This window comes from Narcine bancroftii, chromosome 10 (genome assembly GCF_036971445.1).
Source record: "Narcine bancroftii isolate sNarBan1 chromosome 10, sNarBan1.hap1, whole genome shotgun sequence".
NCBI lineage: Eukaryota > Metazoa > Chordata > Chondrichthyes > Torpediniformes > Narcinidae > Narcine > Narcine bancroftii.
The window spans coordinates 62651561-62667710 of NC_091478.1; the positions used below are offsets into that span (position 1 = coordinate 62651561).

At 40.8% G+C, this 16150-nt stretch overlaps 1 protein-coding gene across 11 annotated transcripts in view; it reads left to right on the plus strand.

Annotated features, from left to right (window-relative positions):
* The window catches only part of LOC138744615 (microtubule-associated tyrosine carboxypeptidase 1-like), a 115946-nt gene that overhangs the window by 63080 nt on the left and 36716 nt on the right, over positions 1–16150 (plus strand). For 10 of the 11 annotated variants that reach the window (XM_069901034.1, XM_069901029.1, XM_069901032.1 and 7 more), the window contains 2 exons: positions 8047–8652; positions 11523–11666. In XM_069901034.1, the coding sequence (XP_069757135.1) occupies positions 8047–8652; positions 11523–11666 (750 nt within the window). The remainder of the gene's footprint in view (positions 1–8046; positions 8653–11522; positions 11667–16150) is intronic. The other variant, XM_069901038.1, reaches the window with a different exon arrangement.

A 16150-nucleotide genomic window follows, 5' to 3' on the forward strand; every position in this document is an offset into this window, starting at 1 on the left:
AAGTGAACGACTTAAAAAGAAAATTGGATGAAAGTGACAAAGTTAAAGAAACACAAGAGTTGATAGCTCAGAAGATGGATATAATGGAAAACTATAGTAGGCGAAACAATATAAAGATAGTGGGCCTAAAGGAAGATGAAGAAGGCCAAGATATGAAAGAATTTATAAAAGAATGCATCCCAAAAGTCCTGGGAATGCCAGAAATACAGGAAGGAATGGAAATAGAAAGGGCACACAGAACATTAGCCCCGAAACCACAGTCACGACAAAATTTCTGAGATACACGACAAGAGAAAATATATTGGAGAAGGCAATGAATAAAATTAGAGAAGACAAAAAACCACTGGAGTACAAAGGTCAAAAAATTTTTTTTCTACCCAGACATAAATTTTGAGCTCCTAAAGAAGAGGAAGGAGTTTAACACAGCAAAATCGATCCAATGGAAAAAAGGTTATAAATTTATGATAAGATATCCAGCAGTACTTAAAAAAGTTATCCCGGGGGAGCAAAACAGACTGTTCTCGGATCCGGAGAAAGCAAGAGAATTTGCAGAACGCCTGGAAGACAGAAAGAGAGATGAGGAGATGTAACAAAAACAACAATAAACTACATATAAAGATGTAAAAATAATGTATAAGTAAGAAACTAAAAGGGAAATAAGTGGGGGGGGGGGAAAGAGGAGGGAGTTTAACAAAAAGAAAAAGAGAAGAAAAGAGGGGGAGCTTTGTTTTAATGTGAAGATAAAAGTCTTTTCTGGAGGGGGTTGGGTGGGAGAGAATAACAGTCACTGCGAAATCAGCTGACACTTGTGAATGGGTTCACAGTCCGAATGGAGAGGGGAGTTGTGGTTGCCCGGCAAGGGACAAGGGGTGACTCAGAGAGGGGGGGGGAAACACTTAGGGTTAAGGGAATTTTAGATGTGGGAGTGGTTGAAGTATTTTATGTTTTAGAAGTGTTGTCATACATTGAGTTCAAAAAATGAAAATGGGGAAAAGGGGAAAGGTGATGGTGAGGAAATGGAAATAAGATGTAAACAGAGTATGAGATGGCCATGTTGAACTATATGACTATAAATATTAAAAAAATATATAACTAAATCAAAAGAAAGAGACTATTAAATTTATTGAAAAAAAATAGATATAGCATTAGTGTAGGAAACGCATCTAACTGAAGTGGAACACAATAAATTAAGGAAAGACTGGGTAGGGCATGTAACAGCAGCATCATATAATTCAAAAGCCAGTGGTGTAGTTATATTAATCAATAAAAATGTACCAATCAAAATAGAAGAGGAAATAATAGATCCAGCAGGGAGATATGTAATGGTAAAGTGTCAGATATATTCAGAACTCTGGAATTTGTCAATATATATGCCCCTAATGAAGAGGATCAAAAGTTTATGCAAGATATTTTTTTGAAGATTGTAGATACACAGGGGAATATATTTGGATTCAAAGATGGATAAAAGATGAGCAAAAGGAACAAAGTAGCCAAATTTATGGTTAAATCAATGCATGAAATGCAACTTTTGGATATATGAAGGAGACAACACCCAAAGGAGAAGGAATACTCATATTATTCGAGTAGACATAAAACATACTCAAGGATTGACCTGTTCCTGTTGTCAGCCCATATCCAAGGGAGAGTTAGGAAAATGGAATATAAAGCTAGATTGTTATCTGATCATTCACCCCAGTTATTAGCATTAGAACTCGAGGACATCCCACCAAGAACATCTAGATGGTGATTAAACTCCATGCTACTTAAAAGACAGGAATTTAGAGAATCACTGAGCGCCAAATTAAAATGTACTTTGAAATAAATACGGAATCAGTGAAAGATAAATTTATATTATGGGATGCAATGAAAGCCTTCATCAGAGGGCAGATAATAAGTTATGTAACTAAGATGAAAAAGGACTACAATCGGGAAATAGAACAGCTGGAAAGGGAAATAATAAGTACAGAAAAAGAATTAGCAACAAGGGAAGATGCAACAAAAAGAAGAGAACTGGCGGACAAAAAAGTAAAATACGAAACACTACAAACGTATAAGACAGAGAAGAACATAATGAAAATAAAGCAGAAGTATTATGAGCTAGGAGAAAAAAGGCACAAAATATTAGCTTTGCAGCTTAAAACAGAACAAGCTAAAAGAACGGTACTGGCATCAAGGAAAAAGGACAAACAAATTACATATAACCCAACAGAGATCAATGAAAACTTCAAGGAATTCTATGAGCAATTGTACTGAACTGAGAACAAAGGGAAAGAAGACAAGATAGATGAGTTTCTAGCTAAAATTGAACAACTGAAATTGCAAGAGGAGCAAAACAAATTGATAAAACCAGTTGAAATAGAGGAAATACAGGATATATTAAAAAAGCTACCAAACAATAAAACGCCTGGAGAGGATGGACTCCCAATAGAATTCTATAAAACATTTAAAGAGTTATTAATTTCTCCTCTCCTGGAAGTAATGAACCAGATAGAAGAAACACAAAACTTTCCAGATTCACGTAAAACAGCAATAATTACAGTAATACCAAAGACTGGGAAAGATCCACTAACACCAGTATCGTATAGACCAATATCTCTACTTAACTCAGATTATAAGATAATAGCAAAACTATTAGCAAACAGATTAGCCGACTGTGTACCAAAAATAGTAAAACTACATCAAACTGGATTTATTAAGAAAAGATGGACAACAGACAATGTCTGTAAGTTCATTAACTTAATCCATGAAGCACCAGGAAATAAGACAGCAACAGTGGCTGTTGCTTTAGATGCAGAGAAAGCCTTTGACAGGGTAGAATGGATATTTATTCAAAGTATTACAGAGGTTCAACCTACCAGAGAAATATATTAATTGGATTAAAGCATTATATAAGGGACCAATGGCGAAGGTGACAGTCAATGGATATATATATCAAACCAATTTAAATTAAGCAGGTCAACTAGGCAGGGATGTCCACTATCTCCCTCACTGTTCACTTTAGCAATAGAACCATTGGCAGAACTGATAAGAACAGAAAATAAAATAAAAGGGATAAAAATAAAAGAGGAATATAAAATCAGTTTATTTCCAGATGACATCATAGTATACTTAACAGAACCAGAATTATCAATAAAAGAATTACATAAGAAATTGAAGGAATATGGAGAAATATCGGGGTACAAGATCAATGCAAATAAAAGTGAAGCGATGCCAATCAATAATGCAGATTACACAGAGTTTAGAAAAGAATAACCATTTAAATGCCAAACACAAGCAATCCGATACCTAGGTATTAGACTAAATGATAAGGCCATCTATACAAATTAAATTATCAACCATTAATGAAGAAATTACAAGATGGCTTAGAACATTGGAAAGATTTACCACTAACACTGATAAGAAGGGTAAATTGCATTAAAATGAATATCTTCCCAAGGATACAATACCTATTTCAATCGTTACCAATTCCCTTAGCAGAGAAAATTCTTCAATGAACTAAAGAGAATAATAAGGAAATTCTTATGGAAAGTGGGGGGGGAAACCAAGGATAGTGCTAGATAAATTAACAGAATGGTACAAACAAGGTGGTTTGCAGCTACCAAACTTAAAAAAATTATTATAGAGCAGCACAACTAAGATATCTATCAGATTTTTATCAAACAAGGGAAAAACCAGATTGGACCAAGATAGAGTAGATAAAATAGGGGAGAAGGTACCAGAACATATACTTTATAAGTGGGATGAAAAACTGGTGCAATATAGAAGTTCACCAGTACTGCACCATCTACTCAACATTTGGAAGAAGATTCACATAGAAAGGAAAAAAAGCAAATTGCCAACTACCAAAATTATTATTGATGCAAAATCAACTAATCCCTTTCACAATAGATAACCTTTCCTTTAGAGAATGGGAGAGAAAAGGAATTAAAAGAATAGAAAATTGTTTTTTGGGAAATAATTTATTATCATTTGAACAAATGAAGTACAAATATGGAATAACTCATGGTACAATGTTTGCATACCACCAACTGAAAACCTACTTAAAGGACAAATTGGGAAGCAGACTTAGGTTACCAGAAGGAAGCAGCTTTGAATATGTGATTACAGACACAATGATAATTAAAAGATTTATAACAAACATGTACATCAAGCTGCAAGAGAAAGAAAATGATGAAATAAGCTATAAACCCAAACAAAAGTGGGAAAAAGATCTAAACATAAAGCTAAAAAATGAAATAAGGGAAAAGTTATGCTCAGGAACTGTGACAAATATAATAAATACGAGGTTACGCATGATATAATATAATTGGTTACGCAGGCTATATATCACGCCCCAAAAGTTAAATAAATGGGATCCAACATTATCAGATAGATGTTTTTGTTGTAAGAAGGAAATGGGAACAACAGTACATGCAAATTGGGCATGTGAGAAAGTGGAAACATTTTGGGAAGATCTAAATCAGGTATTAAATAAAATCACAAAAAGCAACATACCAAAAAATCCAGAGATCTTTCTTCTAAGTAATATAAGAAGTAAAGAATTAGGCCTTAAACTAGATGAAGTGTAAAAAAGATTTATTATGATAGCCTTAGCTGTAGCAAAAAAATGTATAATGTCAACTTGGAAATCAGAAGAGAGCCTGAGAGTACAACAATGGTACATGGAAATGAATAAATGTATTCCATTGGAAAAAATAACATATAATTTAAAAAGTAATGTCACATTATTTGAACAAATTTGGGACCGTACGTGGAACACAACAGAGAGGGCTTGCCACGGACCTCTCCCACTAAAATGATAGAATGAGAAGAAGACGAAATGAACTGACCCAGTGTATAAAAGTAGATGACACAATTTTCTTGTTTATTTTCATTGTGTGATGACATTGTTTAATGGGTTTAATGTATTGTATATGTTGAACGTTTAATGGGTTTGGAGGGGGGGTGGGAAGGAGGGAGGGAAGAAAAGGGGACAAAATGTCACTGCGTATTTTCAAGAGGGAAATGTTTGTGTGTATTTTGATTAATATGGTTCATAGTGTGAAAAATAAAAATTAAAAAAAAAAATTAGAATTAGGGTTTATTGCCATGAACAAGTCATGAAATTTGTTGTTTTGCATCATAGTGCAAACATTCATGTTATAACCATCTTATGACATTACTATAAAAACATTTAAATAATCGGGCGTGAAAAGTAAAACAGTATCTCTGGTTCATTAATTATTCAGGAATCTGATGGCAGCAGGGAAGAAGCTGTCCTTGTGCCACTGAGTGTTCATCTTTAGGCTCCTGTGCCTTTTCCCCGATGGTAGCAGAGTGAAGAGGACATCCTTGATAAATTCTATAAGATTGGTTAAACATGACCTATCATGGGCAAAGCCATGTTAACCCTCACTAATCAGTTCATGCAATAATGGTATATCCTCCAAATAATTGTATATCCTCATTGACTTAATCTTATGCATTTGGTTGCAGCCTTTTGAGTTGTTTTACAAGGCTGCATTTGGTCTAAAATGAAACCGGCAAGAGGCATTCATCCTATATCAGAGAAAGTAACAGGAGATTCTACATCTGTGGTCAACAATTGGCTTGCCTTTTGGTAACATTCTGCTTGTGGAACAATGAGGTTCAGTGGTTGCAACAGGTGAAAGAATTATCCTTTGATAATTCTGTAAATATTTCAATATCTTTGTCAGCAAGAAGGAACATTAATCCATATGTTCCATTAAACATCTTGCAGAGGGTAAGGCAGATATGGCCATTTTTTTTTTAACTGAGGGCTTATCCAATTTCTAAAGCTTCTATGGACCCTTCTGGGAAAAGACACGAAGGACCATTTATCTGTTCATCTGTAGGAAGTAAGAATTTCAGGCATATGTACATTGTACAATGTGTATGTCAATAAACTCATTATCACTCTCACTCTCAGCCCCATTGCCATGGGTTCCCACTAGTCCATGGATTCAGTTTTGGATGTCAGGTGAACCCTTGAAGACCTTGTCTTTAATGCAAGAAAATGCCCATTTTATGCTCTGACGGTGGATGAGTGCAGTTGTCCTTAGCATGTAGGTGATTGAGTGCAATTACAGGTGTTTTGTCTCAGTAGCTATGTTCTTTGAGACTGGTTTTGGTGATCACTAATCCAGGAAGATCATTGACATTATGTACCATTGCATCTGGTAGTTGTTAGGTACAGTAAACAAAATTCCTGGTGAAACTCAGTCGGTCTCGCATCATCCACAGGGAGCAAAAGGCAGTTGTCAAGGCTTTGAGTTGGGCATTTCTGATTTGTGTAACTCAGTGAATCTTCAGGGTAGCATTGGCAGAGCTGAGGCAAGGACTGGCTTTATTATTTGTTTCCCATCCCAAGCCTCATTACACTGGACAACAATGATCTTGCTTGCTTCCCGCACACTTTCGGGTGTGTTTTATAGATTTTTAGCTGCTAATCACAAAAATCACCTTAAAATATTCCTATCACATTTTTATAGATGTAACCTATTATTGTGATTTTATGTCATATTTTAAGTGGGCTTCAAGCAGTAAAACCTTGAAATGCCACATGCCATTGAAAATTCATTTGGTGCATTTGTCACTGATCTTAGTCCAATCGGTGATGGACACGGTGAAAGGTTTCACCAGGACATTGCAACCATGGAAGCGCAGAATCAGGGTAACTGGAATCAACCAATTCTGCCTGACTATTGTTGCCCACTGACATGAGAGGCATCAGATGCTGAGTGCAAATAAAAATCAGCAGCAAAACATTTTTAGGTCAGTTGAACTAATGCAATGTGTCCGCATCATTATGCAATTAAACCTGCTGCTAAATTTAATAAAAGTTAATTCAATGTTTCTCCAATTTTCTACATGATACAGCAAATCTGAAATGATCTTTGTGTTCAGCTTGAAGTTGTCTATTCTGATGCCCAATTTTTTTTTAGGAAGCAAATCTTTTGGAAAAAATGTGATGTCCAGTGTTATACTCCTATTGACGCCCACTGTTCATAAAATTGGATGGGTGATAAAGCAAGCGTTACAATGGCCAGCTATTGAGAGAAGCCTTTGGTGCATATTTTTTTGCTATTTTGAATGTTAATCTGGTCTTCACATCCTCTTCAAGAATGGTAATGATTACAGAGACACCCACCAAATGGAATTGAACTCATAATCGACCTGAGAAACAACAAGACTTTGGGATGTGAGAGCAAACAGGAGCAAATGCAGAAAGTTTGGAAAGTCACAAGGAGAATTAGCACACTCCATCTGGGGATCAGCAGAGGTCAAGATTGAACTCCGGCCTGATAAGGCATATGGTCTGATTCATGCAGAACTAATCTCAGCTTGAACTACGACATATGTTGACGTGCACATGAGAGGGGATAATTACAGGATATTTAATAGAGATTCAAGTGGCCAGTGGCCTCTGACATTGTCAGGAAACGTGAAGATCTGTAGAGGACACAGAGGGAGGAACAGTGGGTTACCCAGGAGATCTGCAACCTCACAGGGTTTGATCCTCCCCTCTGGTGCTGTCTGTGTAGAGCTTCCACTTTCTCCCTGTGACTTCATGGGTTTCCAGCGGGTGCTTTAATTCCCTCCTGCATCTCAGACATACTGGTTAGTGGGTCGTTTGGTCATTGTAAATTGGCCCTCGGCACGGATGGCGTTGCGGTTAGCGCAACACCTTTACAGCGCCAGGTATCAGGACCGGGGTTCGAATCCCGCGCTGTCTGTAAGGGGTTTGTGCATTCTCCCCATGTCTGCATGGGTTTTCCCCGGGGGCTCCAGTTTCCTCCCACCATTCAAAAACAGATCGGGAGTGTAGGTTAATTGGGTGTAAATTGGGCGGCACAGACCAGTAGGCCAAAATAGCCTGTTACCATTTAAAAATATAGATGAGTGGTAGGGTCTGCGAAGAGTTGGGGAGAATAAGACTGTAAAGAATTAGTATAATTACGGGTGCATGATGGTCAGAGTAGACCCTATGAGTCAGAGTCTGTTTCTTTCTAGGACTGATTCCGTGCTTCTTTCTCTATTGTGCAGATCAATAACGTGAGGGCTAAGTTCAACTTCCCACAGCAATACTTCATAGCTTCAGAAATGGTGCTTGATCCAGGAGCACAGGCTTTGGGCAGGCCTCAGAACAGCAAGAAACTCAGCACAACTAAACCACTGAACAAAGAGGTGGAGAGGAAGAACAGCGAGAGAAATGGGATTCTGACACAGAGCAGCCACTCCGCTGCCCAGCAGGAGGCTCCGTTGAGGACTATATCCCAGACCTCGGGTTGCAGGCTGAAGGTCAACAGGTCATCAGTAGCCGGGCCTGGGCTTGTTAGCAACGGACAGTGCAGCTGGATGAGACGGAGTGAAAGCTCATTCAGTGTGAACAGTGCCGGCTCCTGCCGCCCCCGGGCTAGGATCAGGAATGCCACATCTCTCCCTCACATTGCCAGGCACATCCCACAGGAACCACCCCCTGTAAAAAGCCCATGCCTCTTGGTGGCACTGAGACCAGTGAACGTTGACAAGGAGAAAGAGACGTTTTTCAAATCTAAGTACACCTACAATCCTCAGTTTGAGTACTCCGAACCCCTCAGCAGCAGTATAATGAGCAAGTACAGCATGGCCTCTGATCGCTTCATCGAACAGGTGAGCTATTGTTTTAAACATTGGTTTCTCGAACTTCCGTACTTGCCTCACTTCCAACTCTTGACACACTTCACAGACTTCAATTCATCCAAAAGTCTGCTGGTTCTTTAATAGTTTACCCCAGGTTTTGTTCACCTCTTGCCTCTACACTTGTTTGTCCTGCTTTAGCTCTCAATTCAATCATAAATTTTCTCTTATTTTTATTGAAACTCTCTATAGCCAAAGTTCTGCAACCATCTCTTCCTCTACAGACCAGCGAGGTCTTCACACAGCCTGATTTGGACCTCAGGTGCATGCCCAATTTCATTTGTCCCACCATTGTCAGTCTTGTTTTCAGCTGCCCTGGGCCCCTTGAGCAATTAATTTTGCCCCCCCCCCCCCCCCACCTTAAATCTGTCCCTCCCTGAATTTCAAACTATTCTTTACGAACTAGCTCTTTGGCCATCAGCCCTATTATTTCATTTTCTGGCTTGGTGTGAAATTTTGTTTGGTTATATTCCTTGAAACTTCACTGAATCTGTTATTATGGCTAAAGGCACAAAGTAAATGAGCCCTTAATGCAGGACTGCATGTGGCAAGAATGATATTCCAAACCAGAATGCAGAAAATGGAGTAATTCCCCTGTCAATTCAAACCTGCTGATCACATAGTTGGAATTGATCTGTTATTGACATCATGTCTATAATTTGTGTGAAATTATCCTTTACTCACTGCTTTATTCTAGATAAATTGGAGACTTCCTTTCAGAGACAATTTTACGTCCCTGCCATAGATTTTGGTTCCTTTGTCCTTTTCTTGAGTAAACTGACTTTGTTGTTGAGGGCCCTGTTTTCTGGGAGCCCAGATGTGTCTCTACCTCACCTCAAATCCACTGCCTGTCCTAGTATTCTCATTAAATACTCTATCCTCGTACTTGTCGTCCTTCGTGATGTAAATCCAATTTTCCTGTCTGTGCTTAAAATGTATTGATAGCCAGGTGTATTGAATGCAGTTTACTGTGATTATTTTAATTTGCTCTCATCAGCCCTGATATCATCATGGATTTGATCATTTCTGAACTGAGGTTCAAAGTGCCACACAAAACCTGCAGATGCTGGAACCTTGAGCAAACGATGGGATGCCAAAGGGTTTCAGCGTGTCCCGTTGTGTCCATTAGATGAAAATTGGGGGCCCATTTAGGAAGAGGTGATATCAAGTACGTCAAGGGAGTAAGAAGCTGGAGAGGGGCTAAGAGGTGATAGGAAATTGGACAGAAAGTGGCAGAGTTGGAGAGATCACGAGGAAGGGAGGAAGAAAGTTGAAGTAAAGAACAGGAGTAGGTAAAGAAGAGATGGAAACAGTGGAACCAAAAGGAGGTAGGCACGACCTAAATTTAGAAAAATGGACGTTTTAAAAAATTGCTCCTGTTTAATGCCTCCTCTCCCTCTCTAGCTTTTGACTTCAACTTCTCTCACAACCTCTCTGTACCTCAGCATGTGCGTGTCCATGTGGGTGTGAGCGCAGGCGTGCGAGTGTACATTTATTACTGATTTCCAACTACTTTTTTCCTATTTCATATCAAAATATGGAGTATTTATACAAAATTGCCTCCTGGCATTTGTGTATTAATTTCTATAAAATGTTGCATTATTTTAAGTTAGTTTGTTTGAAAGTATTTAAAGGATTGCTTGTCTAAAGACTCTGGCTTCAATTTTGTAATTTTGACCTCTGTTTCTAACAAATGGAAAGTTTCATTTCTCACATCATCTTCCATGATTTACTCAGTTGTTCTTTGGACATGAATTCATTAAAAAAATTGTTGACCTTCAAATGTATCCAACTTTTCTTTTCTCTGTGCATTTATCAAAGCAAGAACTTACAATTCTAGAATACCTGAAAAAAAAGCTTTGCAGTTTACAATTGTGCAGTGACAGTTGTATTCTGGATCACACAACAGCTGATTTTTAAAGAGCAAATATTTATGCTATGAGAATCAGTTGTCCAATTTTTTTTGACAATAGCTGAGGGAAAAGCATGGATCGCAATATTGGAATAACATTCCTGCTCTTTAACCACTGCTGTCATGAAAACTGTTATCTGCAGGACCAAGGGGCAGGTAGGACTTGGGTCCTTTCCATAAAGTGATCCAGCCAATGGTGCAACAGCGCCTCAGTGCAGCCTTGGCTGTGACACAGTCTCTGAATTGATGAGTGAACTTCTGTAATGATTGCCGCATACATCTTTTGCCCATTCACAGGATCGTAGAGATAGCAGAGAAACAAGCCCTTCAACCCAGTGAGTCTGTATTCACCTTCATTTGCACAAATCCTTTGATAATCTTGTATTTTATACTTCATATTCCCATTGATGTCTCCCCACCTCCCCAGCTTCCATCACTCAGCTGCACACAGAGTGCAACTTGCAACAGTCAATGAACCTACCAACCTGCAAGTCTGTGGGACATGGGAGAAAACCAGAGCACCTGGAGGAAAGCAATGCAGTCACAGTGAGAGAATGCCAACTCCACACACACAGCATCCAAGATCACGATTAAACCTACGTCTGTGGTACTGTGACACAGTGCTGTGTAGTTGGCCGGAATTGGGAAGAAAAATCATGACTCATTCCCTTCCGATGATTAGAAGGTAGTAAGGCTTTCTTTCTGACATGCCCCACTGAAAAAAACTTATTATCTACCACTCTGTGGGTGCAAGATCTTCTGGTCTACAGATCTTAGTATGACAGCCAATATAATACCCATAGACAGAAGAGTTCAATAAGAGTTTAGGGATTTTACAGAGGAATGCTAGAACAGATAAGAGACCATAAACAAGGCTAGCTCCAGAATGCTTCGGGAAGATAAATGCAGCCCAGTTTCATTTCTCTTCTAGGCGGTACGAATCATGAAGAGCGTTGTCAAGATGTATGGTAGCTACGAGAATTTTGAAGAGGCCACGGGGGGTGCAATGCTGTCAAAGAGTAAAATATGGACTTGCATCAGGAGCTACATGCGCAAAGAAGGATGCTCTGGAGAGGTGAGATGGATAAAATGGTCATACCTGCAGAAACATGGCGCCTTTGCTGAGTGAGTGCATGTTCTACAGTAAAAATCCTAAAATCCAGACTATAAAAAAATGTTTAAAATGTTCATTTTTTATCAAAAATACAGTATACAAATAAACTTCTTTATGATGAGATGACTTGTATTGGTGTCTTGTTGTCGCTGAACATCTGTGGCGTTTTGCATGCATTAAAAAGCCCGCTAAATGCAAAAAAAAGTTTGTGAGTCTGGATTCTTAGGTGGCCCAAATTTCTGGTATCTGGATTTTTGGACTTTTGCTGAAATATTTAATTTCCTGTTTGTGCTGTGAGCAGAGATTAAGCTGTCTGGGCCTATATCGAGGCGGTGCCATGGAAACATAAAATTCTTACGAGGTTTGGCAGTGTAGGCCTGGGATGATGTTTCACGGGACCAGGGTGTCTAGCTCCGGGTGTCACCTTAATAAAGTTGGTTATTCAGAACTGAGAAAAGGTCCCTTTTCACCCAGAGGGTAGTGAATCTTCACAATACTCTTCCCCCAGGAGGTTCAATCACTGAGTATATTCATGGTTATGAAGAGAATCAAGGGATACAGGGTTAGTGCAGGAAAGTGGCACAAAGGGGCAGCACAGTTGGCGTTGGGGGCACGGCTATTGTTACAGTTCCAGTGACCAGGAATGGGGTTCCAATCCCTCCAAGTTTCCATCCAAGTGACTCACTGCATTCTGATTACAAGATCTTCCAATATTTAAAATTCCTTGTATAAAATAATTAATTTCAAAGATCATTTTTTTGGAGGTCGCGAAAGTTCCTGAGTGATTGCTTTTTTTTTCCTTATCCTTGCTCAACCTCCAAGTTCTTCCTTTTTCCACTATTTATGTTTTAATCTTCCACACTCTGATTTTTTTTGTTGTTGTTAATCCCGCACTGTTCTCTTCAGGTTGAGCTCTCCATTCCCTCCCCTTCTCGTCAGATGAGTCAGTGCCCTGACCTCAGTATTTCTTTCTATTCTGCATGGCATTTTATGCTCTTTCCCCTTTCCCTCTTTCTCCCCCTTACTCCCAGCTTTTTACATTTCACCTTTTTTCTCTTCATTTTCTTCTCCTTCAGTTTGCACCATTTTCTTTCTTCATACGTAGTGCTGTTCTACAATTTTCATCGTGCCAAACCCCCCCCTCCCACCTTCGCCTTGAGCCTGGCAGCTCCGGATGAAGCTGCTGCAAGGCTTAATGACTCTCTTTGTGTCAGAGTTGGTGCCTGTTATTGTTAAAGTTGCAGAACCACGAGGGAGTATTAACAGATGTCACCGGACTGACTTCGCAAGTAAACACTGTTGAATACTGCTGCTGCTCCTCCTCCTCCAACAATAAATCTGGAAAGGTGACGGGATGCCGACATCCTGCAGCTGTCCGCCATGCTGATTAAAACAGTCTGCTAATTACTCTTTATCCCTTGCAAATCAGTTAGCTGTGAACACGTCAAGAGTGAAAGAACTCGGCCATTTGAATCCAAGTGTACAAGCAGTGTGGAGAAGGGAGTCTCCTCGAGGATTAGGTGGCCGCATTACGTGCCTCATCAATGTTCTTTACGGCTCAGCCAACTCTGTCCAAGGCTCTTGTAGTGATGGACAGTGAAGATTTCCCACCCAGGGAACATCTGTGCCTCGCTACTGCCAATGTTTCTTCCATGTGTTGTTCAACATGGAGGAGCACTGATTCATCCGCTGAGGAGGTCAGTAGGTTCAGAAGGAGGATTCCTGGCCCAAGTTGAACCTGATGCCTTGAAACTTCCTGGCCTTGGGCAAAATTGTTGAAGACTCCTTCCTGCATGGGGTGGGAGAAGGGTGCAGGACTGGGTGGAGGGGTGGTGAGCCATGGGATAAGGGAAGGGATCAGATTGGGAGCAGTGGAGTGGGGATAAGGATGGGAAGGGATGGGTTGGAGGATTTGGGGATGAAGGTGAGGGGGAAGTGGGAAGGATAAAAGTGAAAGGGTGAGGTGTTGCAAGGAGTGGTATAAGGGTGGGAGGAGTGGGGAAATGAAAGAAGAGGAGTTAAGAGACTCAAGGGATAGAGAGAGGGGGAAGGTTGTGACTTAAGGGCATTGAAGCACTAGTGCAAATGTCACCCCATCTACATAGTGTTTAATCACAGAACAAAGTCTTGCATTGATATTGCGCCTTTTATAAACTTTGCTTTGTAGTGAAGTTTCTTTCCATAATAGAGACCCTGTTGTGACTTCAGAGCTTTGCAGCTACAAACAGAAACATTGTTACAATCACCACCAACCTGTTCACAATTAGATAAACTGCCTTCAGTCTGCTGAGTCATAAAGTCAGAGGTTATACAATACAGATACAGGTCTTTTGGTCCAACTCAACCAAGTAGCTGATCTGAGCTCGTCTCATTTCCCTGGATTTGGCTTGTGTCCCTCTAAACCAGAGTGTCTAAACTTCATAGCTTACGGAACCCTTTTGGGGAGCACTTTGAAATCATGGAACCCCAGTTGTCATTTACAGTTTAAAAGACCTGGTATATACACGTGTCATAAGAAAGTAAATAAGTTCCCCGGTGGAGGATTAACTTCCACCTGGGCACCCCCACCCCCCCAACCTTGTCCTGCCACGGAGTTGGGCTACCCCACCACAGGCCTGGCTAACCCTGTCACCCCATGCTCCTTGCTTCGGCCCAGGCTGCCCCTCTACACCTCGCTCCCTGCCGCAGTCCAGGCCACCCCTTGCTCCCCATCACTGCCCCTCACTCACTAGTGCAGCCCAGGCTGCTCCTTCTGTGGCCCAGGCTGCCCCTGCTACATATCGGTCCCCGCCATAGGCCCAGGCTACGCTCAGCGCCCCTTGCTCCCCATCACAGGCCCGGCTAATCCTGGCGCTCCTCCCTCCCCACCGTGGCCCAGGCAATCCTGCCACGACCCAGGCTGCCTCTGTGGCCCGATTTTAGCCTACAGTCTCCAGCTGTAGAGACGTGCAAATCGTCATTTCTTCCGCGGAACCCCTACGACTTTCCACGGAACCCAGAGCCAAAGGCCTGGGCTACCCCCACCACATCAGTCACCGCCAGCCGCGCAGCCCTCCTGCTATATTTCAGAGCCCTCCTCCTCGCACGCACCGCAAATCTCCATGCCGCTGTCGCCAGCTCCCAGAAACCACCATGTGTGTCACCCCAGCAATGGCAATGACACCGACTTTGGCCCACAGTCACTGGCTTCACCTGTGCAGATCATCATTTCTTCCGCAGAACCCTGCGACGTTCCACAGAACCCAGTTGGGGAAATGCTGCTCTAAAGCTTCTCTCTCCAAGTAGCTGCCTAAATGTCTTTTAAATGTCATAGTTGTATCTGCTTCTAGAGTTTCCTCTGGCAGCTAGTTCCATATACAGGTCTGCACCACTGTCCATGTGGAAAATGTTGCCCTTGGGTTCCTTTTAAATCTCTCCCTGCTCACCCCCTCTAGTTTTCAATTTCCTTAATCTAGGAAAAATTCTACGGTTGTTCACATTATCTACACCCCTCGTGACTTTATCAAACTCAGTCACGTCTCCCCTCAGCCCCAGCCTAGCCAACTTGGCCTTTTAACTTGTCTTCCATTCCTGGTGACATCCTCATGAAGCTTCTTTGCATTCCTTCCAACTTAATGACCTATCTGAGGCCAGGCAATCAAAACTGCACTCAATATTCCAACCAGAGTCTCTCCAGCATCTTGTACAGTTGTAACATAATGTCCTGATTCCTGTACTCAATGCCTTGGCCGATGAAGGCAATCATATTAGTTGGCTTCTTCACCACCCTGTCCACCCATGTCACTAATTTCAGGGAGCTAGGTACCTGTACCCCTTTGTCTCACTTTTCTCCAAACACTCTCCAGGGCTCTACCATTTTCAGTGCAAGTCCTGTTGCATTTTGGCAAAGCAAAATTATATTCCAGCTACCATTCCTCACCCCAGTTAATCAGGAATCACTCAGTAGTCTTGTAACCTTCTTCACTGTCCACCATACCTCCAGTTTTATCAATTTCATCGACATTTTAAATTTAGACATAAAGCGCACGAGCCCATGCCACCCAAATACACCCAAGTAACTGATAGAGTGAGGAACGATAGGCTTTATTACATTTTAGACTTGTGCTGGCCCGATTCCAAGTGCTTGACTGAGGACAGGGAGAGGGAGGTCACAAGGGGAAGGAATTACCAGGGAGCGGGTCACCAGTGGTGGACGGGCCAGCTCACCTTTGACAGTCATATATACTTGTGTTACAAGATCAAACCAGCAACCACAAAGAAGGCATATCACACAAGGGTAAAGATGAACAATTACCTTATTAACAAAAATTCACCTTCAAACTTTAATTCAAAATCCCCCCTTTTATAACAATGCCCACTGGTTACTATGTAAATTTCTATAACAGTGTAAAACTAATAAATTCCCCAGCCTAAATATAACATATGTAATTAAAGTCTAAGTTATA